We start from the raw sequence: 27,358 nt of genomic DNA, 5'->3' as shown, positions 1-27,358 counted from the left end.
CCTCTATCAGCTCCAGCTCCATGCGTGGACATGAGAAGCCTCCCACAAGGATGGTAAAAATATCAAAAAACATCCTGGCGTCCCCTGGGCAACGTCCTTGCAGACGGCCAATTCTCTCACTCCAGAAGCGACTCAAGTTGCTCCTGACACGAAAAAACAAAACAAAAAAAACACCCTCAGCTAAGAGGACATAAAATGCTTCAAATCAGAGCTAACAGAAAAATTCATGCTTGCCAATCAAACAGCATATGGACTATTTAGGAGCAGGTTCAGGATAAGGATGAAAAAGGTAGTGAACCTTGAGGAACAGTTCAGAGATCTTTGAACATAGTCCTTTTCCAGGAAAGCATCTATTATCACTGGAGACAAGCTGTCAGAATATGGAAGCAGGTGAATATTTAAAATATGAACTAAAATGTTAAAATTCTATCCAGAGTAGCAATGGTACACACTTATTAGAAATGTCTGAACAGAAATTAGAACTCTAGTAATATAACCCACTTCTAGGAAGAGATGAATGTGCAATTAATTAGGATACAAATATACTGTAGACAAAAGCATTTGGAAAAATAATGGCGAAAAGAGAAATAGAGCTGGCAACATTTTGAAGCATGTTATTAATAACCCTTTCATGACTGGACTATAAGGTTTCAGAAGACCACCCCATGGAACATATTTGCAGTTAGCTCAAAGGGTAATAACACATGTCTGCTTATCTGTCCCAAAAACTTATCTACCATTATGACACTGGCTGCAGCACAGCACAAGGTCAGGACAGAATTGAAATAGGCTGGCACTGATCAAATGCAAGGGAGAATGAACACCCTGATCCCAGTTAAGAAATTCCTAGCTTATATTCTGGAATCCTTATTGAGCTGAAAACAGAGGAAATGACTCACAATCTGTGTGACAGAAAGAGAAGATCACCATTATAAAATGGTGGGAATATAGGTCTAACCTGGGAACGCATCACCAAAACGTAAGAGTTAAGAAATGTTTTTCTCCTCCCCAGAAAAGCAAGCACTCTGATGCAATTACCACTCTTGATACCACTGTTCCTGAAATATTTTATTTTTCTCAAGCTTGCAAGGAGAACAACAGTTTTTATGTTTCAAAATTTATTGTGCAAAATTAGGTAAGTACAGTATTAATTACATATGTTGCTTGTATCGACAAAAGAAGCCCATAGTGTAATACTCTGTGCAAAGCAACTTATTTAAGTGCCACATCTTCAAGCGTCATTAAGCTTCTTTCATAACTTGCGGACTAGATCCAACATCTCTCACTGAATAAGGTAGGCGTAATTGCTACTTCAACAGATCTGACTTCTACAACATGTATGCTCACAGGAAAGAAGAAATTTGGCAGGCTGAGTATAACTAAAACAAATACATAGAAGAAAAACATGTAAGAGATTTCAAAGGGAAGTGTATAAATACTTAAAAGGAATAGTATTATGCTGTATTTGTTCAAACACAACAACCTACACTACTTTAAGGAGCACTGCCCTAACATGGTTGGCATTTATGAAGGTAGGAATTAGCCAATTTTTCATACCTTTGCTAGTTCTTTCTCCTACTTAACCATCAAACTGAACCCTTGCACACTGCTTTATTAGAAACAGAAAATATCTGCTTAAGGTTTGGTTACTAAGACTTTTAACCAACTGTGCCAGATATTGCTAAGTAAATTAACATTCAAGGCAGTACTCCTTACTTTGATTGTTAATAGGAAGTTGAAGTATACCAAGTGCATGAAGAAATGAGAAAAGGGGTAGAAGAAATTGAAGGCAGTGCTTTTTTCATGGCTTCGCAAAGCATGGCTCCAAAAGATACTGAATGAACTGACCTATTGTTAGTTATTAAAGACATGTTTACTATATTGCATCCAGTGATATAAAAATATGCCAATGTTCCCATTAACTATAAAACAGCTGTAATATAGTTATAATTTCATTAATTTAAATGACATTTAATTATTTAAGATCAAACACAGAAAATCTCATGAGTCATAAATGCATCAGAATAGTATTTGATCACACTGCTATTTTGGAATACAAATAACGCAAGGTTAATAGTCTTCAATAAAATCTGTTTACTTTTATTGCATATTGCAGTTCTCAACTGGAGAATGTGTTATCTTCAGCCAGAGAAAAATATTCAGATATGGTGCTAGATTCACTAAGACTAGACGCTTGGCTTAAATCTTCCCCATCAGAATCTGAATTTACTATGCAACTTGCTTCTTTAGGTACTGAGGGAGATTTCTGATCTTCTACAGCCAGTACATGGTTTTCTGATGTATTTGTCATTTTGGTAAGTTTAGTTGAAGTTAAAGTACTATTTGCAGAATCAGAGACATTTTCCTGAGGAACAAGCATATTGGCAGTTTGTGATTTTGAACTATTGTCAATGGAGGAAGAGCAGGCCACTAGATGTTCAAGTCCTTTTTGAGTGGGCACATCCTTTATTGAAGGCACAGAGGTTTTTGCAGCTAAATATTTTTCTTTTGACTTCATTTCTGATTTAACATTTACGTATTTAATTCTGTTGAAAGGACTTTTCCTGGCCCCTTTGAAAGAAAACAGACATGCATCATTGCTTGTCCAAGAACAACTAGGAGACAGCTTAGCAGGAATCGCCTGCTTTTTGGAAGCATCTCTCTGATCCAAAGCTGAATCAGATAACAAGTTAGAAGTGAAGCCAGAGTTACAAACCAAGTCCTTAGAAGACACGGCAGATGAAGCAACAAGCCAAGTTTGCTCCTTATTAGTCTCCATACTGAAGCAAGATGCTTTGTTCTCTTGCTGTATCTTCTCAAAAGGAAGAGTAAATGAAGTTTGATCTGAAGTGCTTAGTTTAGTTTTCTGAAAACATTCACTTTTGGAACTAGTAGAAAAAGCTGAGAAGGAAGCATTCTCACCAACTGATGTGACTGGCTTAGAACCTGTGATGGTAGTAGTGGCAGTACCTACCGAATCTGAAGAGTTATATCCATTTATATTACTTGCATTACAATCTTGGCTTACAGATTTTCCAATGAAAAGTGTGGGGAATACTTTCGTTTTTTCGAATAAGAAGCCTGATCCCTTAGATGTTATGAAGTTGCCACTTGGATTGGAATCTAGAGGTGCAGTTGGCTGTTCTGCAGCACCATCTAAAGGACACAGGCTTAAAGTAGGTGCAGATGTTGCTGCTGTTACGGGCACTTTTGAAAACAAAGTTGAGGGGAGATGCATTTCTGAAGGAACTGTTACTGCAGGAAGCAGGGGATTTGTTGCTGCATTCATACAGTTCTTGCTATTTTTTGACAGTGAGCTCTCCTTGCTATCATTCTGAGGTTCTTTCACATTAAGCTGAGGCAAATTATTGTTTGAGCCAGAGAAATTCAAGTTCACAGCCTCGAAAGTAAAAGAAACTGAATTAGATGAAACAGCTTCCTTGATACTTTGTCTTTCTAACACCTGAATCCTCTGTTTCTGTGGATGTTCTGCTTTGGCAGTAAGGCAAATGGGAACAACTGAAATGCTTTCGGAAAACAGAAACTTTGGCAATGTATGGTTTTCATTTACAGGAGGGGCCTGTGTCTGCGATGTACTTGGATGCATTTGATGTTCCCTGTAATAGTTATAGCGCATTTCCTGAAATTAAAGAGGATATCAAATTTAGTGCAATAGTTTTCCCAATCACACAAACTGATTCTGAAATAAATGTCTTCAGTGACTATGTTCAGATTTATCAAAAGTGTGGTTCATCCTTGTACACAATGGTAATGTGTATTCTGTAAGATGCAAGCTGGGGATATGGAGTATTTTACAGACTTCCCCCAAAATTATCTACCATATACCCACATATAGGTCAACCTCATGTATAAACTAAGGACAGGTCTGGGGGCCAAAATGATAAATTCTGATATGATCTGTCAATGAGTCGAGAGTCATTCTGAGGTTCTCCTGGGCTGGATTAAATTCTTACACCTTTCACCATTTGACTCAGAAAAGTAGATGATTCTTTTTTTGATAAGAGTTAAGGTACAATGCTTATACTGAACTGTGGATAAGACCCAACCAAGGGGTTTGAGTTTATTTTTTGACTAAAACTTCTAGAGTTATAGATCATGCAAAGTAAATAAGTCAAAGGATGTGGTGACATTCCACTGGGTATTCCACTTAGAGTAAAGATCATGCAAAGTAAATAAGTCAAAGGATGTGGTGACATTCCACTGGGTCTCAGCTCTAGCTCTTCATGTCTTGGTACTACATCTATACTAGGATGAGCAAGTGTTTTTAAAAATATAAAAGGATTCTCATTGGGGTATGTTTAGCATGCAGAAGAGAGGGTTAAGAGGAGACATTATTGCCATGTTTAAATATTTGAAAAGGTATCATAAAGAAGAGGGAACAAGCTTGTTTTCTGATGTCCTGGAGACTAGGACTCAGAATTCAAATGACAGGAAAGGAGATTCCACCTTGACATTAGGAACTTCCTGACTGTTGAGGAGAGCTGTTCAGCAGTGGAACTCCCTGTCTCAAAGTGTGGTGGAAGCTCCTTCCTTGGAGGCTTTTAAAAGAGGCTGAATATCCATTTTGGGTGTACTTTAATTGTGCTTTTTCTGTATGGCAGAGGATTATACTGGATGGCCCATGTGGTCTCTTCCATGATTGTAATATTCATAGTCCAGAAGAACACTTAAGCCAAACAGATGACATTTAATGTTTGTCACACTGTAGTGGTAGATATGAAAATAAACATAATTATGCATAAAGGGACACTGAAAGGTTTTCATCATAAACATTTCTGAACATTAATCTCGAGAAATATTACATAAGCAACCTACCTCATGACTCATATCTCCAAATTCAGCTCCTGCAGATACTGACATATACCGAGTAGGAATACTGATACCAAACAAATCAGTGTCTTCTCCTGCCATTGGCTAGAAAAATATTGAAATAAAACACCATTTTGATGAATTAATCTATTTATTTATTTACGATATTTCTACCCCACCTTTTTCAACCCCGGAGGGGACTCAAGGCAGCTTTACACATAGACAACTATTTGATGCCTTAAAAACATTGTAAAATTCAAATGTATATTAAAAGAGAATTATAAAATACAGTGAAACAATTAAAACATTTAAAAACAGTACATTCACAATTAAACATGTAATCCACAGGCGTAATCTAGGTCGTTCCAAAATAAATGCTTTGAATGCGATTTCCTGCTTCTTGGCAGGGGGTTGGACTGGATGGCCCATGAGGTCTCTTCCAACTCTACTATTCTATGATTCTAAATAATATTCCATTACATTCATTACACATGGAAACTTACACAGAAGGCATCCTTTTTGTTTTTCTTATCTTCCCACTTATTTCCATAGTTTGCAGATGTGGGACATACACTACCACTGGGAGGAATATCTGCTTTTCAAGAGAGATAGCTAAATCAATGTTAAGAAACACAGCATGGAAAGCACTTTACCTATTTTTATGTATACATTTTCTGAAAATAAAAATCAAGTGATTACAGCTATATTTGTATACTAATCAGCTTATGGGGATTTGTTTAAGAATTTAATGCTGTAGGAAAAAAGTTTTTAAAACTTGAAAAATAACTTCAAAATTTCAAAAGTACGGATTTTGTATTATAGAGAGGCTACGTCACACCTGATCAACAGTGACATCATCCTACCTGTGTCAGCATCCAAATTAACCGCAGTGAGATTTAAGGCTAAGATATCATTAATTACAGATGTGGTATCCATTTGCCTTTGTCTGTCTTCTGGCTGATTTTCGTGTTTGGATGCTAGTTGCATTAAGTCCAGCTGAGTTTCCATTCTGTATAGAAATTAGAAGATTCAGTAACCTTTCTATCACTGCTGCTGAAGAATCAATCACATCAAGAATTTCTAAATCTCTCAACAAACATGAGAACATGCAAGACTAGTTCATAAGACTCTGCAATGACAACGCGTACAAAATCTGTGACTATATGTATTTTCACATAGATTAGCCACTGCTTCAGCTCCAACTGTATTGCTCTGATAGCATAGGAAACCCCTATTTATGAGTACTTAAACCAGGCATTGGGGAAGTGTAGCTTTACAGGATGTTTCTGAAATCCTAGGGTTCAATGTTCCTGTTCCTAAATGCCCTCCAGGGGTTTGGGGGGCGTTCTGCCCATGGTTTTGCCTCCCCTGGAACAAGTATGACTAACGAGAGGCTATTTGTTGAATCAAGAACCACAGTAACCACATATGATTCTCAGTTAGAAATGTGTGGGTGGCAGTGCTTGGTGGGTCTGGAAGCACGTTTGAATGAATAAGCCCATCAGACTTGTTATCTGATTATGTTTACAAATCTGTACGGCACCTTATCACTGTTCCTCACTCTACATGCTATAGCACTTTAATGGAATTTGTTCCCTTGTTCCTCCCCTACTTGCTTTGGTTTCATTTATGGACCTTTTGGAGCTCTGTACTAGTCATCCTCTGCCACGCGTAGCAATTGATGCTCAGGCTCTTAAAGTAACTGTCATGTTATATTGTTTTTATCTTGCGATGTAATGTTTTAAAATTACTGTTTAATTACTGTGTATGCAATGTTATGCTATGCTGTTCGGGCCTGTCCCTGTGTAAGTCGCCCTGAGTCCCTTCGGGGAGATGGTGGCCAGATATATAAACAAAGTTATCATTATTATTAAGTGCATACACCAGGCAGCAGCATGCACAGGCTCTTCTGCAATGCTTGAAAATGTTGAAGCATTTACACACACAGATAAAAATAAATATGTTAAGAAAAACACCTGTTTAAGTTGCATTTTTTATTTTTGTTGGAGTGGTGTGGGGTTAGAGCCACTGTGATTTTTTTTACTAATGACTGTATCATTAAATTAGAAAGATTTAATTTCACTTACTGTACCTTTTTCCATTTCATGAATACAAAATAACATGCTCACCTTTGATTCAAGCTGCACGCAACCTGTCAATTAAACATAATAGTAAAAAAATCAAGTACTACTTTTTAAAACCTACTACTTTATCAGAATGAATAACACAAATCAGACATTTAACCATTTATATTAATTATGTCATGGCACCCAAGTCTCCCTCTCTGAAGGTTTTTAAGCAGAATCTAAATGGCCATCTGTTGAGAGTGCTTTGATTGTATTTTCTTACATGGCAGGGGGTTGGACTGTATGGCCCTTGTGGTCTTTTCTAACTCTGATTCTATGAAGAAAGTAGGTTGGGAAGAAACTTCACCTTATAATTTTTTGGTTCAAAGTGTAAGCACTAGGATCTCTTTTGAGTCCTTATTTAAACAGTAAGACACCATAGATATACTTGCTAGAGATAATTTTACCTTTAATTCTACCTGACAAAATACTTTCTAACTCCCTGCATTGAATAGAACCACAAAGAAAAGCAGGATAACACAGTAGGAAAAAGAAAAGCAGTATAACACAGTGGTTTGAATAGAACCACAAAGAAAAGCAGGATAACGCAATGGCTCGGGCTGTGGCGCAGGCTGGAGAGCAGCTGCAATGAATCATTGCAATGAATCACTCTGACCAGGAGGTCATGAGTTCGAGGCCCGCTTGGAGCCATGTTTGTCTTGTCTTTGTTCTATGTTAAAAGGCATTGAATGTTTGCCTATATGTGTAATGTGATCCGCCCTGAGTCCCCTTCAGGGTGAGAAGGGCAGAATATAAATGCTGTAAATAAATAATAAATAAATAGGAAGCTTTTCAAATCTACGTGTTTGAAAATTTCCCCCAAGAAGACGTTGTTCTGAATATTTTGTTCTGATTATTTGAATACTTAATTTTAGATGCTGTTTTGACTGATATGAGCCATTCTGGACATTCAATTTGTATTAGCAATGCTTTCTGTTTTTGTTTGGAAGGTGGAAATTAGGGTATATACTTAAAAGATAACTGAATCAACATTTATATGGCTGTCTTGAATCAACATCTCAGCCACAATATATTGGAAGGACTGCCATATTACATATAATTCTTGTTAAGTCATTTCTTTCAACATCAGAGGGGCTGCTATGTATCCCATCACTTTCCAAATAAAGAAAAGAAGTTGAATGGACACAATTTTTTTTTTACTGCTGCACCAGGTTTGAGAGGCTTGGTAAGCTTCCCCTCTTTTAATCTTCAGCAAAGACACTAAGCTATTTTCATTTTGCTCACCTTTTAGTGTAGGACTTTCAGTTCTGATACTGAATTTTATACTGATTGTAATAATTAGGATCTTATAAAATGTGTAAGGTGCCTTGACTTTGTTATGATCTTTTCTTAAAAAATGAACATCAGCCTTACTGCTATCTGTGTGATTTTGCCATCATTCAAATGAACTCAGGCCTTGGTCTTCACAAACACAAACTAACTGGAAGTATAAGGGAATACTACTCTTTTTAGCAATTGTATAACACAGAATAGGAAACAGTTTTAGAATAACATTCTCACAGAATTGTTTTTACTGATATTTTTGAAAAATCCTTTTTTTCCAATCTTTTATTTATGGTGTCGGCCCAGATAACATGAATGTTTTTACCTCTAAGAAATGCTGGGGATTGCATTCATCTAAAATCTTCTCACAATCATTCAGAACATTTTCAATGGTTTTCCTATGAACGTCCTTCATTCGCTTCCATATCTGATATTCCTTTTCTTTCCACTTCTTCTGGCTCTCAAGATCTTCAAGCAATTGTTTCATCCTCGTTTCCAAAGCATTATGGACTTTTTCAAATTCAGTTTTAATAATCTCCTCTTCATTCTGCATTACTACCTGAAAACAGTAGTTATACATGATAAACGTAGGTGCATATACTTATTGTCTCCTGGTTGCTTTGCAGAGTCCGTTCAAGAATTATGGCATTAACGTTTGAAACAAGTGTGTGTCTGTCTTTACAATGTTGTTAAACTGCACGTCTCAGATCTCCTAGTACTGATCTCAACACCTTGAAGGCATTCATAATTTAGTTTTAAAAACAACATACTGCTTCTTTTGAAAGACCTAGAATGAATGAGATGGTGTTATTCACAGGAATATCCAATAATTCAAATTCAAATAATATCCAATAATAATAATAAAACTATTTATACCCCGCCATCATCTCCCCGCGGGGACTCGGGGTGGCTTACATGGGGCAGAGGCCCAAACAACATAGAAAAAACATAGGCAACATATTGTCACTTTCATGTATAGTTGCTGAGAATGAACAAGCATGAGTGCTTTGGCAGATTCCATACATTAGAGATTACTGAAAAATGAATCTGCATTAATCTTAAAGTAATTTACACACAGAGAACAATGGGCTACTGTTGGCTTTTCTTTATGGACAACATTTTCAGTCTAGTTTATGCTCTCACACTATCTTTAAAATCTTCAAACAAAACTGAATAGTAATAAATTAGTATTTAAAATCATTCCATCAATAATGGAATTGCATGCCTTACTGTGCACATGATTACAACCCAATAATATATTATGATCTCAGAATTCCTCAAAGGTCTCTTTTATTGCCTCCCTATTTCTCCTTAATACAGACCTTTAACAGGATAAAATTTGGAACTAATCTCTTACTGTACCTAAATGAAAGTCAAGGTAATTGAAATAATCACGAAGTGAATCCTGATTTTTCTATTCAGCTCTCTCTTTTCTTGTGTTCCTGTTCCTTGCAAGTCCCTTGGAAAAATTAATTACCACACCCTTACTTTACACAGTACTATGTGCACAGACAGTTCTGAATCTATATGAATAAAATTAAGTTTGTCTATCTGTTATCAGATCATGTCAGCTAGCTGCCTCAGTGTCAACTGAATCTGATGTACAATGAGAGGAACATTTGAGTACCCTGAAAGATAAGATGTGGGTTGTTACGCTGTATGTGTAAAAGGTGTTTGTCAAATGTTTTGATACAGCTAATCAATAAAAGTATCCTGAAAGATAAGATACATCCTTTAAAGTAGTTGAAACTGAACTATGTAACAAAATACGAAAACATTTCTGTTCCTGGTTTGAAAATGTTGTTTCCTGTTTAATTATGCAATAATTACTTTGAAAGTAATTGTTAATACTCCAGAAACTTTATGTTTGTTGCTACTACAAACTACAGGTATGTTGAATTGGTTGAGACTCTATGAGGTATTAACTGAAAAACTATGGCAAAATGTTCCACAAAACTGTTCCGCAGTTTAATAAACCCTTTCCATGTTTTTATCATAGAATCAATTAGGAAATGACATTTATAACCCAGGAACAAAAATCGTGTTACATAGTGCCATTAACTGAAAATGAACAATGAAACTGAACAATCATAATTCTCCTGAGCAACACTTGGCATTACAGCTAACAAATAAATGCATGACAAACCAGGTAAACATGCACAGAATAGATGTAAAGCAGACTGAGTTTACTTGAACTAAATATTCTCTTCATAGTTCTCTGTCACTGCATTCATTTCAGCTTACCTCTGCATTCTTGGATGAAGTTGTTTCCTTCAGTAGGTTTGCTTGTAATTCTCTTATTTTTTTCAGATTGCTAAAGAAGGCCAGCTGTAAAAACAGATATTTATAACAATGTGTTATCGTTCTGAAACTGACTGAACTTTATTCAACAATATATTTCATTACAAATATCTTTTGCTTAAGGTCAACATGATATAATAAAATTATCTAACTACCTAATTTTTTCTACTGTCCATGAACATCTCCTACATAAGCAGAACTTCCGTATTCATGGGACTGGTACCTGCAGTTTCATTCATTTGCACCTCACAAAACATGTCATCTTATGACACTTTTAAGGTCCTCCAGAGGAATTCTATGCAATGCTGCTGCCTGAAGTTGACCACAAAATAGTGCTAGTGGCCCTAGTGATACCTGGAAAGGGGTCATATCTAAGCATTTCCTAGATCCTCCAGCACAATTCTTTCAATAGGTGTCACTATTATCCATGATTTTTGTTAATTGCATTAAGACCAGGAATAGGCCCTTAGAGATGCAAAGGTTGTACTGTACTCATATTTTGGAAGAAGTACAAGGTTTTCCACTTTTACCCTGTAATTTGTTGAAGTGTTAATTTCTACAGACTGGAAATTTGAATCAATGTAACATTTAAGTTCCATTAAAACCATCACTGCTGGTTAGCACTGCAAATATAAGAGCCCCTGATTTGAAGTACAGCAGTCCCTGAGTTATAAACATCTGACTTACATCTGGCTTCTAGTGACAAACGGGAGTGAAACAAAGGAAGTGAAAGGAAATCTAGGAAGGGGAATTCACTCCTGTAAAAATTATCATGGGGAAAAGGGTATCTTACTGAAGCTTTATCACCAATCCTTGTTTTCGGGACAAGCCTACATTTTCAAAACTGAATAGTCACAGGGTCAGAAAGTGAGGTGAAATCTTCTGAACAGGGGCACTGACAGCAAAACAAACATCACAGGGGTGTTAACTATTTCCTATGCTATCCAAATTTTTTTAAAAAACCCACTTAAAATGTACCTGTTCCTATCTACATACATATTCAACTTAAGAACAAACCTACAGAACTTATCTTGTCCAAAAGCTGGGGACCGCTTGTAAAGTGTATAAAGCAGAGCTTTCTGAATATGTGTACCAACGTGAAACAAGCAATAAATCATACATTTTTAAAAACATAAATGAAAATTATCTATGAGATACTTTGTGCCCCATACATTCTGTTATTGTTATAAAAGGGGTTGCAGACCACATGCTCTCTCTCTCTCGCCTTTTGACTATGTGACCTGTTGATAGCTGTTTTGTTATAAAAGAGATGACCTAGCCAAATGCCACAAAGAGTTATCTTAAATGGTTATTAGTTATAATTATAACTATAATCTGGATCCTGTAATGATAGAAATGGCTGACTTTAAATGGCGTTATATAATGTTTTTATGAGGTTTTACAGTGTCTTAAAATTGGTTGTCTATTTATATTTATATTGCTGTGATATTTTGTTTTTATTAACTAATGTGTCATTATTTTTTATGTATACTACTTATTGCTTTTGTCTGGTTGTAAGCCGCCCTGAGTCCCTAGGAAGATGAGTCGGGGTACAAATAAAACTTATTATTAAACATATCTGAAACTGGACAAATAAGTTTTGTACCTGTGTAAGCTGAACACACAAAGCTTATGAGGAAACCAAATATGTTATTTTTATCCAAGTCAACTTCATTTTTATCTCTTGAGTGCATGATATAAAACAAGTTGTTTTATGGGAGAGTATATATTATGGGAGCCCCCAGTGGTGCAGCGGTTTAAACCGTTGAGTTGCTGACCTTGCTGACAGAAAGGTTGGCAGTTTGAATCTGGGAAGCGGGGTGAATTCCTGCTGTTAGCTTCTGCCAATCTAGCAGTTTGAAAACATTCCAACGTGAGTAAATCAATAGGTACTGCTCTGGCGGGAAGGTACATGCCAGCCACATGACCTAAGAGGCATCTATGAACAATGTTGGCTCTTTGGCTTAGAAATGGAGATGAGCACCAATCCCAAGAGTCGGACACGACTGGACTTAATGTCAAGAATAAACCTTTACCTATATATTTTGGGCACTGGAAACACTTCTGAAGCTCTGCTGTTTTTATGCACTGGAAATCTGTTTTCCTAACAGATCTGTAATTACAGATTATTCCGTCAAACAACTGATATCACTGCCTCGCATAATTACATCTGGCTGTGTACCACAAGAGAAAATTCTACTCTAAAGGATTTTTGGCTCTTCTCAGAAATGTCATGCTTTTCTAAAAGGTATGGAACACCCCCCTCCCCCATTACATCAGTGCTGGTTTTAGCCTATAATGCCCTAAAAGGCTCTGGCCCTGTTTATCTGTCAGATTGTATCTTCCCCTATGAACTAGTTCAGATGCTAAGATCTTATGAGGAGGCCCTGCTCTCGATCCCACCCCCTTTGCAAGTTTGACGGGTGGGGGCGAGAGACAGGGCCTTCTCAGTGGTGGCCCCTCGGCTATGTAACTCCCGCCCCAGTGATATTAGATCGGCTTCCTCCCTCCTGGTTTTCAGAAAGGAAGTTAAAATCTGGCTGTGGGATCCAACGTTTGGGGAGTAAATTTATTTATTTAAAACATTTATATTCTGCCTTGAAGGGGACTCAGGGCAGAGCACAACATATATATGGCAAATATTCAATGCCGGAACATAAAATAAACCATAAATATACATAAATGCTAAAATCAGTTATCTTCACATTAAAACCATTATTTAAAACCATCACAAGTCAGCCTTACTGTATCTGGGCAGCAGGGTGAAATTTCCCATTGCTGCCGTTATTGCACTGCCCCAAAGGCTTGGGCCCACAGCCAGATCTTTGCCATCTTTCCAAAGCACAGTAGGGAGGGCGCTGATAAAATCTCACCAGGAAGGGAGTTCCACAGCCGAGGGGCAATTACTGAGAAGGCCGTCTCTTGTCCCCACCAATTGTGCCTATAGGCAACCACCAAATCGGGATTGCGGAATTAGATGCTATGACTTTATATAGTTTCTTGTAAGGAGCCCTGGTGGCGAAGTGTGTTAAAGCACTGAGCTGCTGAACTTGCAGACCGAAAGGTCTCAGGTTCAAATCCCGGGAGCAGAGCGACCTCCCGCTGTTGCTCCAGCTTCTGCCAACCTAGCAGTTCGAAAACATGCCAATGTGAGTAGATCAATAGGTACCGCTCTGGCGGGAAGGTAACGGCGCTCCATGCAGTCATGCCGGCCACATGACCTTGGAGGTGTCTACGGACAACGCCGGCTCTTCGGCTTAGAAATGGAGATGAGCACCAACCCCTAGAGTTAGACATGACTGGACTTAACGTCAGGGGAAACTTTACCTTTACCTTATATGGTTTCTTATGATTTCAATGTCAAATGTGTTGTATATTTATTTGCTTTTACACTACTATGTGGCATTGAATCACTGCCCAACTGGAAGCCGTTCTGAGTCTCCTTCGGGGTGGAGATAGAGTGGGGTAAAAATGAAGTAAATATATTAATAATGATCTCCAAATGGTGTTTATGAATCCCATTTCCCCAAAATCCTAACAGCCTTAGTTTGGTGGCGAAGCGGTGCCCGAAGACCCTGTAAACCTACAACTCCCAGGCTAGGCCCTCCGAGCCTTGGACCCCATAGCTCACTTTCTCCTCCTGGTAGACGACGTCGATGAGGTTGACGGCGTGGAAGAGGCCCCGGTGCTCCTCGGAGACGCACTGCCCGCACCCGGCGCGGAGGCACATCCGGCAGAAGAGCTGCAGGGGGCGGTCCGGATGCTTCTCGCAGGGCAGGCGCAGCGCCGCCAGCTGAGGGGCCAGCGCCGAGGAGCCCTCCGCAGGCCCCGCTTCGCCCTGGGCGCCTTGGCTGGTCCGGAAGAGCTTCACCACCTCCGCCAGGGTGGTGTTCACCGGCAAGGAGGCCACCCCGCCCTCCGGAGGCAGCGGGCAGCGCTTGCGGCAGAGTGGACAGGGCACGGACAAAGTACCGCCGCCGCCGCCGCCTCCTCCTCCTCCGTCGCTGGTCTGAGTGGCCCGAGTCGAGGCCCGCCCGAAGGCCGCGGGCGTCGTCTCGGCGGCGCTAAAGCACTCGGCCAGGCAGCGGCGGCAGAAGTTGTGCGAGCAGACCGGGAGCGTGACGGGCTCTTCGAAGAGCGAGAGGCACACGGCGCAGGTCAGGCTCACCTCCATCCCCGCTACCTCGCCCGGAAGCGCCCTGAGGGACATAAACACCCGTTGCCGAGAAACCGGCTTCCTGCTTCCGTTTGCAAATACCCCACACCCTTCCGCTCCCGCAACTGACACTCCGGAAGATTCCATGGCATTAGAAAGCTTTCTTCGCTCCGCCTGTTTTCAGCATTGGTGGGTCGTTTCAGATTGGCAGCGGCGTTTGCCAATAAAAATACAAGGTATGGACGTAAGGGTGTGGCAAGTCTTTTTGCCCCGCCCTTTCTCAGCATTGGTGGGTCCTACAGATTGGCATCAACTTCTGCCAATAAAAATACAAATTATGGATGTAAGGGCGTGAGGAGTCTTCTTTGCCCCGCCTTCTTTTCAGCATTGGTGGGTCGTTTCAGATTGACAGCACCTTTTGCCAATAAAAATACAAGTTATGAGTGTAAGGGGTTGGACGCGTTTTCATCGCCCCTCCCCTTCTCAGCACAGGGAGCCGTGTCAGATTGGTAGCGCTGTTTCCTAATAAAAATACAAACGATTGACGCAAGCATTTAGGAGGGAGACCTTCGTCGCCCGCCCCCTCCTCACCATTGGTGGGTTGCTCCAGATTGACAGCGCCCTTTGTCAATAAAAATTATGAAAGTTATGAAAGCAAGGTTTCGGGTATTTTTCATCGCCCGCCCCCTTCTCACCATTGGTGAGTTGCTCCGGATTGGCAGTGCGTTTTGCCAATAACAATACAAGTTATGCATACAAGGATTTGGACACACAGCAGTCTGAAATGATGCAGATTCTTCCACAACAGGGCGAATGGAGGTCTATCTGCGCTACAATGGAGGCCGTTTAATTTATGGCTCTATGCTGTTAAGGGTTGTTGAATGTTCTGGGAGGCACCCTGCCTTCTCAGTCCAATCCACTTTGGGAAAGTGACAGAGGATGTATCTACACTGCAGAATTAATGCAGTTTGACCTCACTTTGGGTGCCATGGCACAAAGCTATGGAATCACGAGACTTGTAATTTTACAACCAATTCGTAGTTTGGTACTTCACCAAACTACAAATACAGTTAGACTCTCAGTTAACTAGAATTCTCAAACAACCAGCAAAAATAAAAAATTAAACTGTAAAACCGTAGGAGGAGTTGAGGAGCCTTATAGCCAAGGCGAAAGAAGAAAGTGCAAAAGCTGGGTTGCAGTCAAACATCAAGAAAACCAAGCTTATGAAAACCAGACTCATTGATAACTGGCAAATAGAGGGAGAAAACGTGGAGGCAGTGACAGACTTTATATTTCTAGGCACAAAGATTACTGCAGACACAGAAATCGGAAGACGTTTACTTCTTGGGAGGAGAGCAATGACCAACCTTGATAAAATAGTGAAGAGCAGAGACATCACACTGGCAACGAAGGTCTGCATAGTCAAAGCAATGATATTCCCCATAGTAACCTATGGATGTGAGAATTGGACCGTAAGGAAGGCTGAGGGAAGGAAGATAGACGCTTTTGGACTGTGGTGTTGGAGGAAAATTCAGGGAGTGCCTTGGACCACAAGAAGATACAACCAGTCCATACTCCAGGAAATAATACCTGACTGTTCATTGGAGGGAAGGATGTTGGAGGCAAAGATGAAGTAATTTGACTGAATGATGCTGGAGAAAATGGAAGGAAAAAAGAAGAGAGGCCGACCAAGGGCAAGATGGATGGATGGCATCCTTGAAGTGACTGGGTTGACCTTGAAGGAACTGGGGGTGGCAACGGTCAACAGGGAGTTCTGGCATGGGCTGGTCCATGAGGTCACAAAGAGTCAGAAGCGACTGAACGAATAAACAACAAGGCCACTCTTGATAACACTATTCAATGCTATTCAGCTAATCAAGGTAGCCAATTGAAACATTCACACCTGCCTCAAACAGACACAAGTTCTTTCTCCCACCCTGAACATTCCATATTGACAAGTTTCCAACAAACCTCACAGCCTCTGAGGATGCCTGCCATAGATGCAGGCAAAATATCAGGAAAGAATGCTTCTGGAACATGGCCATACAGCCCGGAAAACACAACAACCCAGTGATTCCGGCCATGAAAGCCTTCAACAACACATTAAGATACTACACTTAGGCAGAAAAAATGAAATGCAAAGATACCGAATGGGTGATGCCTAACTCAACAGCAGTCCATGTGAAAAAGATCTTAAGAGTCTTTGTGAACAATAAGTTGGACATGAGCCAGCAGTATGATGCAGCAGCTAAAGAGCCAATGGAATTTTGGGCTGCATCAATAGGAGTAGGCTGGCTTTTGAGGTGTCAACGTGTCAGTTGAGGAAATCACATCGACTCTAGTTTCTGCGGTGCTCTACTCTCGAGTAGACCGGATGTTGCATCTCATCTCCCTGCCAAGCCTGGACAGCGATTCAGCTCTACCACGACTAACTTTGCCTTGCCTTGTTATCCTAGCCTTGGACTTGAAACCTGGAACTCTTTGACAGACCTTGCTATATTCCCCACTCAAACTGCTTAGAAGTTTGAGTGTGCTTCAGTTATTGGATTAAAAACTTTGAACTCTAATACTGGACATCTACTTTCACATTATTGGACTATATTTGACCTTTTCTGAAAGGACTATTGCTGGACTATATACTCTGCTTATTTTTGTTTGACTCCTTTATTTCTTTAATAAAGATATTAGATTGTTTATTGGCCTCCGTGTCTGGTTCCCAGTGCTCACGCTGCCCTGAGGCGTCACACACACTTTATTTGAACACAGTGAAGTTATAAAAGAGGATGAAATTAGATGTTGCGTATTTGTAGCTACAGTTGGAATAGAAGCACATATGATAGTAAAATTATGTATCAAATTATATACACTTTTTTCTGGTGAGAAGTTATTCTGTTAAACATCCATTTATGACTGTACAAATGGTATGATATCAAAAAATGTGCCATATCCAGTTGAAAACACTTAAAATTTTACTTCTGCATTCCATATCAATCAAACTGTAAAAGATCCTACTAATACAAATGCTGCCATGCTGCAATCTGACAAATGAGTACAATTATGTTGGAACAATATGTCAGGCTAAAAGTTGGAAGTAATACAGAAAATAATATTCACTTGTCTTATCAATGGATATGAAAAAAAATCCTTAATATAATCATAAAATGGAAAGTGTGTTTATGTGTAGTGGTTTGTGAGAATCTGTCTATTTTTTTTGAAGAAAGACAACAAATTGAACAAATCAGACTGATGATTGTGATAATTTGCACAGATTGAATTTCTATAATTAAAACATTTCCAGGCTGTAATGGCTTCTTCTCATCTTCAACACTGTTGTCTTCCCTTTAATAATCTTGAACATCACCACCGCAGATGGCAAGTAGAGCTGTCTCATAATGTCCAGAGGAAAAATGCTGCAAAGTAAATAACAATTAAACATTGTAAAGACGTAATTTTATGTAAGATTTTTCTAAGGTTGGGATGTGGTGTCAAACTGCATTCATTGTTGGAAATAGCAACTTTCTCAAGCCTCCACTAATACTTTGTGTATGATTTTGTTTTTTACTGCATTGTATATGTATGTTATGTATGCAGCTTTCCCTTTACTCTATGTTTCTTGAGGTTGTGGGAGGGGCTGCAGACCACGTGATCAGATCTGGGACTCCTCTAGGATCTCAGACTCCATTTTAGAACAGAAAAAATGCTTTAGCCATGAGATGCTACTGACTTAGACTGCTTAGAGCACAGAAGATGAGACACCATGTAGACTTTGGACTGTTAAGAGCAAACACACATTGCTCTTGATTATAAGAAAGATGCCCTGTGTTATCTGCACAGAGAAACCACTTCAACTGTAACTGGATTGACAAATTATGTACCTGTATGCTGAATACATGAAGGTTGTGAATAAACCAGGTATGTTACTTTTAACAAAGTCTACTTTATTTTTGTCTCTTGAGAACATTATATAAAAATGAGATGTTTTATGGGAGAGTAGATGTTTTTGGGCACTGAAAAGAATCACTTCTGAAGAGCTGCTGTTTTTGTGCATTGACATAATCTCTGTGCCTAACAGATCAGAGTCAATCAGGTTATCAGTCTAACAACTGGAAACTAAACTGTCTTACATAAGTACATGTGGATATATACTACTGAAGAGAAGATTTTACTCAAATGAGTTTTGGGCTCTTCTCTGGAAGATCATACTTTTACAAAAGGTTATGATTTTCAAATGCTATTATTCTCCAAAAGGATTATGGAGATTCTGGTTTTCCAAAGGTTACGGTCTCTAAAAGTTCACGCCTTTCCAATCTACAGTGTAGATGCACCCTAGACCCATGCATAAATAATAATAATAATAACAACAATAATAATAATATATCTGCAAGGAAGCAGATGAAACAATAGATCACATCCTCAGCTGCTGCAAGAAGATCGCACAGACAGACTACAAGCAGAGACATAACACCGTTGCTCAGATGATTCATTGGAACTTTGCCTGTGATAAAGAATTGGTAGGATCACAAGTCTGAAAAGGTTACAGAGAATGAACATGTCAAGCTACTCTGGGACTTCCGAATTCAGACAGACAGAGTTTTGGAGCACAATACTCCTGACCTCATGATCGTGTTAAAAAACAAAGTATGGATTGTTGATGTAGCAATCCCAGGTGACAACAGGATTGAGGAGAAACAACTGGAAAAGCTGACACGATATGAGGATTTAAAGATTGAATTGCAAAGACTCTGGCACAAGCCAGTCAAGGTGGTCCCAGTGGTGATTGGCACACTGGGTGCAGTGCCTAAAGACCTAGGCCTGCACTTAAACACAATCAGCGCTGACAAAATTACCATCTGCCAGCTGCAGAAGGCCACCTTACTGGGATCTGCATGCATTAATCGCCGATATATTCACACAGTCCTAGACACTTGGAAAGTGTCCGACGTGTGATCCAATTCCACAGCCAGCAGAGTGTCCGCTGTGGACTCATCTTGTTGGGTTTCAAATACTAATATAATAATAATAATAACAATAATAACTTTATTTTTGATTCCTGCCACCATCTCCCTGAAGGGACTTGGTGTGGCTTACATGGGGACAAGTCCGGTCAGACATAGTTAAAAATATAGCACAGTAAAATGTATAAAAACAACATCATAGAATAACATAAAACAACCATTCAACAAACAACCAATAGTCTGACATAGTAATCAATACTAAATTCGGGCAGGCAGGGACTGGTGCAATACAGTTGCAAGGACAGGGCTGATGGATAAAGTGCCAGAGCCAGATGATAAGTTACGGGTAGAAGGGCAATATCAATTAGAATACTATAATTATAGGGCAGGGAACAGTGCAAGAGCAAGATATTGAGTTATGCCGGGGGGGGGGGGGCAAAATTATCTCACGAACTGTTTAATCAAAGGCACAGTGGAATATCCACGTTTTTAGGTCTTTATGAAAAGTGGATACTGAAGCGGATAGCATGGGAATTGAGGAAACTTGTTATGAAATACTATCTACTGAATTGGAATGATACAAGATGAAATAACATATCAGGCCCTTCAACCACCAAGCCTCTTGTTTTCCAAGAATATAGATGCAAAACTATTTTTTTTAAAAAGAAGTCTATTGTCAATTTAGATTCCATTGTTGCCCGCTTTCTTAAAAGTTGAGGATATACTGTATTAAGATTAGAATATTTGCTGTCTGTGTCTGAATGGCAAAATGAATATACAGAAATATACACAGGCAGTTATAAACTAGACATGTACTGCAAACTTACGTTGATATCATGGAACAGTGATTTTCCATATCTCTCTTTATACCGTTGTCTGATAGTCATCAAGTCAATTTCACTTCTGGCAATCAGAATCCTTATAACTGTTTTATTATGGAATCCTAAATCCTGAAAGTAGATAAAATACTTAAAAGTGGTATATTTTTGTTGCCTACATAGAATTTTGTCCTATATAATAAATTAGGATGAATCGTCATGAAAAAAAAAATGGCTGTTTTTATTTTATTTTTTTACTGCACAGAAATAAAGAATGTATGGTGTACATTAGAGGCCATGCCAAAGGTGTAACACAGCCTCTTCTACACAGCAATATAAAATCCAGATTATCATCTTTGAACTGGATTATATGGCAGTATAATCCAGTTCAAAGCAAATAATGTGGATTATCTGATTTGGGTTTTTTTATCGTGTCAGAAGTGACTTGAGGCCATACTGCAAGTCGCTTCTGGTGTGAGAGAATTGGCTGTCTGCAAGGATGTTACCCAGGGGATGTCCAGATGTGTTCGCTGGGAGGCTTCTCTCATGTCCCACAAGCTAGAGCTGACAAAAGGGCACTCACCCCGTCTCGTGGATTCGAACCAGCAACCTTAAGGTCAGTGACCCAACCTTCAGGTCAGCAGTCCAGCCGGCACAAGGGTTTAACCCATTGTGCCACGACTCACCACCTTTGATAATGTGCATTATATGGCAGTGTAGATGGGCAACAGACAAAAGTAATATAATTTTCTCTGCTGCATTTGTTGCTTCGGAGGCAATGACTTACTCCCATTTTAGAGATTATCCCTAAAACGTTGGATCATGGCAGCTATAATAAAGAGTTTAATTAAAATAACTCTACTCTCCTTTAGCTGGCTTTTAATGGTTTAAATGATGTTTTTTTAAGGGCTTGTTTTAATTCACTGTATAATGTAATGTATTGTGTGTTTTTATATCTTTCTTGTTTTATATCGGCATTGAATGTTTGCCTTTATTATGTTGGGAGCCGTCCTGAGTTCCCCTGGGGAAATAGGGTGGGCTACAAATAAAGCATTATTATTATTATTATTATTAAAATAAGGATAACAATAATTCTGCTTGCAACAGTTTTAGTAGATACAATTTAATTAGATACTTTGCATGGATGCCCTTTCAAGTCACTTGTGTCAATCTATGGCAACCCCATGAATTTTGTGAGATTTTCAGATATTTTAGAACCAGTAATTCCAAATATGAACTTGAATTTCATTGCCTGCCTGTGGAACAATGGTGACATCTAGCGGACAGAATTTTAGGAACAATATTTCATTGGTGATATTATGCAAACACATCATAACCATGGATCCAATATTGGAAGCAAATCATCTGGGGGAAAAAAAACTTCATTTGGCAGACTAGAATCAAGTGAGTGGGTTAAGCTTGGAGTCCTGATTTTTCCCATCCTTTAGGTGTCTGATTTATGTGTTGCTGTGAGTTTTCTGGGCTGTATGGCCATATTCCAGAAGCATTCTCTCTTGACATTTCGCCCACATCTATGGCAGGCCTCCTCAGAGGTTGTGAGGTTTGTTGGAAACTAGGGAAGGTTTATATATCTGTGGAAGGTCCAGGGTGGGTGAAAGAACTCTTGTCTGTTTGAAGCAAGGGTGAATGTTGCAATTGGCCACCTTGATTAATATTGAATGGCCTTAAAATTTCAAAGCCTGGCTGCTTCCTGCCTGGGGGAATCCTTTGTCGGAAGGTGTTAGCTGGCCTTGATTGTTTCCTGTCTGGAATTCCCCTGTTTTCTGGGTGTTGGTCTTTATTTACTGTCCTGATTTTAGAGTTTTTTTTAAATATTGGTAACCAGATCGTGTTCATCTTCATGGTTTCCTCCTTTCACTGAAATTGTCCACATGCTTGTGGATTTCAATGGCTTCTCTGTGTAGTCTGACATGGTGGTTGTAAGAGTGGTCCAGCATTTCTGTGTTCTCAAATAATATGCTGTGTCCAGGTTGGACCATCAAGTACTCTGCAGGAGTCTATCGTATACCATGCAGCTGTGGACCACGACTACATGGGGACCACGAAACACAGCACAGTTTTCTTAGACAAGGCATGCTCAGAGGTTTGGCAGTTCCTTTCTCTAAAATATAGCCTATAGCACCTGGTATTTTTGGTCACCCATCCAAATATTAACCAGGACTCACCTTATTTGGATTCCAGCATCAGACAAAATCTTAGGTTGTGATTTAGGCTTACAAAGGTGAATTGCGATGTCTTAGGCCCCTTCTACACTGCCCCTATATCCCAGGATCTGATCCCAGATTACTTGCAGATGGCCAATATGAGGGCCCTTCCAATCAGCCATATAACCCAGAATATCAAGTCAGAAAATCCCACAATATGTGCTTTGAACTGGGATATCTGAGTCCACACTGCCATATATTCTAGTTCAAAGCAGATAATGTGGGATTTTATTCAGCTGTATGGAAGGGACCCACGTTTCCACTGCCAGAAAACCTGGGATAAGCAGATAATCTGGGATCAGATCCTGGGATATAGGGACAGTGTGGAAGGGTCCTTACTCATCAGAAGGGAAAAGAGACTTAACTACCTTTCTGGGACCATTTAGCAAATATAGCCAGCGGCCTGGCAGATGCACAACAATCCTAATGCGTATATTGTGCTTTGGAACATGTCATATGAAGGTAACCCCAGTTGCAGAATTTTAAATTTCCTCTGTTATACCTCTTTGCAAACAATAGCATGGTTGCAAATCATGGCAGTCACATAGCCCCACACTGAAGACTGATGTAGGCTCTTGGTGAATATATCCCAAGATTTGTTTGGAAGGAGAAATGAAGCACTAGAGTTGTGCTTTTGTATGGAATTGCTGTTCGTTTTGTGTAGTTTCATTCGTGACCTCTCATTTTCGTATTTGGTTTCTGCTAATGAAAATGGGCCGCCTCTATGACACAAATTTTCCTCTGGCTAACGAAAAACATGAATTTTTTTGTGCCATTGGCGGCAATGGGAGGGCTTCCGAGGCTCTCCCTCCCCTCGGTTTTTGGGCCAGAGGGGTGAAAATTGCCACATACGGAGGGCATTTCGACCCCTTTTTGCCCACCAAGTTTTTATTATTAACACCCATTGGCACACATTAACTGTCATGGGGCTATGGTATTGTTGGACTACAGATGAGTCCTACGGCATGATAGTTTATAACTTGCAATTTCACATTTGCACACCAGAGGGTGCAATGCTCAATGTAAGGAACCCATACAGAACAATTATTTTCAGTGGAATATTAAATATTTGTCTTCATGTCTTCATGTTAGGTATATACTCAGGGCCCTTCCAGACAGGCTCTATATCCCAGGATCTTATCACAGGTTTTCTGCTTTAAACTGGATTATATGAGTCCACAGTGCCAGATATTCTGGGATAAACAGAAATCCTGGGATCATATCCTGGGATATAGGGCCTGTCTGGAAGGGCCCTCTGTCCTTGATAATACCAATGTAGAGGACTTTATAATGGAACATCAACTATATACAATTTGAAATATTGGATAGGAAGAATATCTAATAGTACTGTCATTTCCTCTCTTATTAATAATAGTAATAATAATAATAATAATAATAATATTTTTCTTACTCTATTTAACAGTCAAAAAGACTTCAGTTCAAAGCAGAATAGGTAGTATGCAAATATCTCTCTGTACATCTGGCAAACCAAGCAATTTGCAAAAAGAGGGGTCATGTTGCATTTCTCGGGTCATTATATTAATTAGATTGTTTGGGATTTGTAATTGACATAATCACAATAAATCCCTAAAGCTACAGAGCAGCACTTTTAAAATGAAGATTATAACCCCTTTATAGAGGAGAACTGGGCCATTTAACAAACAAAAGGATAGTAAAACCGTACTTTCAGATTATGTAAATACTCACATGAATTGCAGTGTAAAGTCTATAAGCAAAATAGGCAGCTTTGTCTCTAACACACAGAACTGAGGGGAGGAAATCGGATAAAGACATTACAATTTTCAAAACATTCCTATCACAATTATAAGTAATTATTATTTGTTTATTTAACTCATAGCAAGGATCAGCCACTTCTTTCTACCCTTTGCTCTGTTAGAGCAAAAACAAAATACAAATAGACACTTTCTACACTGCCATATAATACTAACTGCATTATATGGTCCGTGCAGACTCATATAATACAGTTTAACTGCGCTGAACTGCATTATATGAGTCTACACTGACCATATAACGTAGTTTTAAACTGGATTATATAGCAGTATAGATGGGGCCCTAGTTGAAGAATTCTAAATTTCATATTTTACAATGAAGGGTAAGATGCTAGAATTTCTTCACGCCTGCAAGAATCTGCTTTGCAATGTTTTCCTTTGCAATCTAGTAATTGGGTTATCAAAAGCAGTATTATTCCTTAGCTAGAACGAGAAATTCCAAATTCTATTGGTACTGAATTGGATTTTTAACCTCAATTTCATTAAATACATTAGACATGCATGGAAGTCCTCAGAAGCATGATTTACTTAAGGGTTGTTGTGTGTTTTTGGGGCCGTATGACCATGTTCCAGAAGTATTATCTCCTGATGTTTTGCCCACACAACCTCTGAGGATGCCTGCCATAGATGTGGACGAACTGTCAGGAGATAATACTTCTGGAACATGGCCATACAGCCTGAAAAGCACACAACAATCCTGTGATTCCGGCTATGAAAGCCTTCGACAGCACAATGATTTGCTTAAGTTTAAAGCATGGTGAATGTGCATAAGAGTACATGAAAATACTTAAACTGTCTAAAGCAGGCATGGACAAACTTCAGCCCTCTAGCTGTTTTGGACGTCAACTTCCACAATTTCTAACAGGCAATAGGTTGTTGTGGGAGCTGGAGTTCAAAACACCTGGAAGGTGTTTGCCCATGCCTGATCTAGAGGACGGAAAACAACTAGACATCTAAAAACATTGTCAGTAGTTTCAAGTATTGATCTAGGCTCAGATCTAAGTGGACACAGAAAATTTTAAGCAATGATAGCTATAAAACAGGAGGCAGAAGAGCAAAGTCTCCATGTTATATACAACTGTAGTTTACAAAGCAATTTGTAATGCTGTTTCAGAAGTACTAATAGCTTTTCCAATTAGAGAACTGTTTCTCTAATGTTTTTTTTCTATGTATGAGAATGTTATATTAATATACATGCGACAGAATAATGTATTGTAGTTGTAAAAATTTTGTTACCTATTGCTAGCAGTAATTCCTGAAAGTATCCATCGTAACATTCATTAATGGCTTCTACTATGTCCTGTCCAGAGATATTCTGAAATTCCTGAAAAACTTAAGAAAACATATCTGTAGTTGATGAGCAGCTTTTTTTGTCAATGAATTTGAATACATTGAATTAATGTAAATGTTACTGTTCCAAGTATAATTTTACATTTGAGATACAGCACAATATCCACTGGCTACAAATCCATATTGTCATAGTATAGGATTTAGCAATCACAATTTACCAAAGTAATCAAAGAATATTGTTTACACCAAGTATAAGATTATACTTACTACTTACAGTATGCAACTGGATCATAGTACCAGTCATTGTACCAGTTATTAGCTTATGTTTCTAATCTTGTTTCTATAAGCAATACGTAAACCACTGAGATCCAATTTGGTCAAAATGAGAACTTGTTAATGTGACTAATTCTTTGAAGTAGTAAACTCCCATGAGTGAAGGGGTCTTCAGCCACCCATTAGTTTGGGTTAAACTAAGTTACTATGAGTGGCTCCTCAGTTCTGGCGCTATTAGCATTCACAAAGTAATATTTTGTTCTTATATGAGCACTGTATCATCTTTTCCCATTACACGTTCATTTGGTTAAGGCTGGAGTGAAGTATGAAAATAAGTTACCCATCCACAACTGCTGGTAGCTCTTGTTGCACAAAATCATCTGCAGCATGTTTTTGTGTTCTCCAGTCTTTTGCTGGCATGCTTCCCATAAGACCTAGATCATTAGAAGGATAATGATGTGTAAGATGTTACTCCAGCAAACAACTTTTCAAAGGGATTTTAAACTTGCTCATACCATTGCATCCTGAGCAGCCATAGCAGGATCCGCATATCCTTCTTGTCTGGTTCCCTAGAAGAAATGAATGCATACGGTGCAAAGTAAGATTCTGTGATTATCACACAAATGTAGCACAGTGTTTGCCATGGAACCCCATCTATCTAAGTCCACATCCATGGCTTCTCGTAGCTATTCGGTTGAAGGAATAGTGCAACCAACATGAACATAGTTACTCTTTAATATTGGTAATGCCTCCCGAAGTTAGACCACTGATACTCCTGTACTCCTATTATACATGTACTTAGGCATCATCTGACTGTCCATTAGGTTGGTTTGAAGGTGGATCAGCTTGCAGGTTTATATACAACACATGAAGACTTATCCAGCTTAGCCAGGGAAAATCCACTTAAATTCTAACCTTTGCTGATTACTCATAATTCTATAGTCTCACACTGTATTGGAGGAGAAGTGAGGAGTATAAAGGATTAATTTACCTATAATGCTAGAGTGTGGTTTGGCAATATTTGGGCTTGCAATATTTGTTTTCCTCCTAAACCCAAGTCCTCCAATTTTTTGCCTGAATTCTTTATTCTTACATTCCAGTGCTTTCTCATTGAATCCTAATAATCAGACTATAGTTAGTGTCTGGCTATCAGCTCGGAATAAGAGACCAGTCTTAAGCTACGATTTCCCATTCAAGACTGAATGGCATTGAAAGTTCAGGAGCAATCTTTCCTATTCTGTCTACCGGAATTAAAGTATTAACCCTGGCCAATTTAAAGAGCAAAAGAGACCAAAATAACAACAGGAATG

At 39.0% G+C, this 27,358-nt stretch overlaps 2 protein-coding genes across 3 annotated transcripts in view; both read right to left on the bottom strand.

The window, feature by feature from the left end:
- Positions 1-1,047: 1,047 nt before the first annotated feature.
- trim75 (tripartite motif containing 75) lies at positions 1,048-14,872 on the bottom strand. 2 transcript variants are annotated; one of them, XM_008115208.3, is made up of 8 exons: positions 14,173-14,872; positions 10,485-10,568; positions 8,566-8,799; positions 6,960-6,982; positions 5,694-5,839; positions 5,334-5,425; positions 4,837-4,935; positions 1,048-3,640 (listed from the first exon to the last, which is right to left on the bottom strand). In XM_008115208.3, the coding sequence occupies exons 1-8, from the start codon at positions 14,842-14,844 to the stop codon at positions 2,120-2,122; spliced, it is 2,871 nt and encodes a 956-aa protein (XP_008113415.1). In that variant the 5' UTR covers positions 14,845-14,872; the 3' UTR covers positions 1,048-2,119. The 2 variants fall into 2 exon arrangements, with proteins under 2 accessions (XP_008113415.1, XP_003223761.2); XM_003223713.4 differs by having other exon boundaries at positions 5,334-5,422; positions 14,173-14,871.
- Positions 14,873-17,647: 2,775 nt separating this feature from the next.
- anxa10 (annexin A10) overlaps positions 17,648-27,358 on the bottom strand; it is a 59,166-nt gene continuing 49,455 nt past the window's right edge. The window contains exons 7-12 of the mRNA XM_062981363.1: positions 26,564-26,617; positions 26,389-26,482; positions 25,722-25,817; positions 24,403-24,461; positions 20,480-20,602; positions 17,648-18,107 (exon numbers count right to left, since the gene is read on the bottom strand). Coding sequence (XP_062837433.1) covers positions 18,039-18,107; positions 20,480-20,602; positions 24,403-24,461; positions 25,722-25,817; positions 26,389-26,482; positions 26,564-26,617 — 495 coding nt within the window. The 3' untranslated portion in view covers positions 17,648-18,038. The remainder of the gene's footprint in view (positions 18,108-20,479; positions 20,603-24,402; positions 24,462-25,721; positions 25,818-26,388; positions 26,483-26,563; positions 26,618-27,358) is intronic.

This window comes from Anolis carolinensis, chromosome 5 (assembly GCF_035594765.1).
Source record: "Anolis carolinensis isolate JA03-04 chromosome 5, rAnoCar3.1.pri, whole genome shotgun sequence".
NCBI classification, from domain to species: Eukaryota; Metazoa; Chordata; class Lepidosauria; order Squamata; family Dactyloidae; genus Anolis; species Anolis carolinensis.
This window is presented reverse-complemented; position numbering and strand designations above follow the sequence as displayed.

Excerpts from the sequence above, each read along its gene's own strand:
- trim75 (XM_008115208.3), bottom strand. The coding sequence starts at position 14,844 with ATGGAATCTTCCGGAGTGTCAGTTGCGGGAGCGGAAGGGTGTGGGGTA. Across the intron at positions 5,426-5,693 it reads TAATTTGGATGCTGACACAG|CAGATATTCCTCCCAGTGGT; the intron begins GTAGGATGATGT and ends TCTCTTGAAAAG. Across the intron at positions 3,641-4,836 it reads TTGGAGATATGAGTCATGAG|GAAATGCGCTATAACTATTA; the intron begins GTAGGTTGCTTA and ends CTTTAATTTCAG.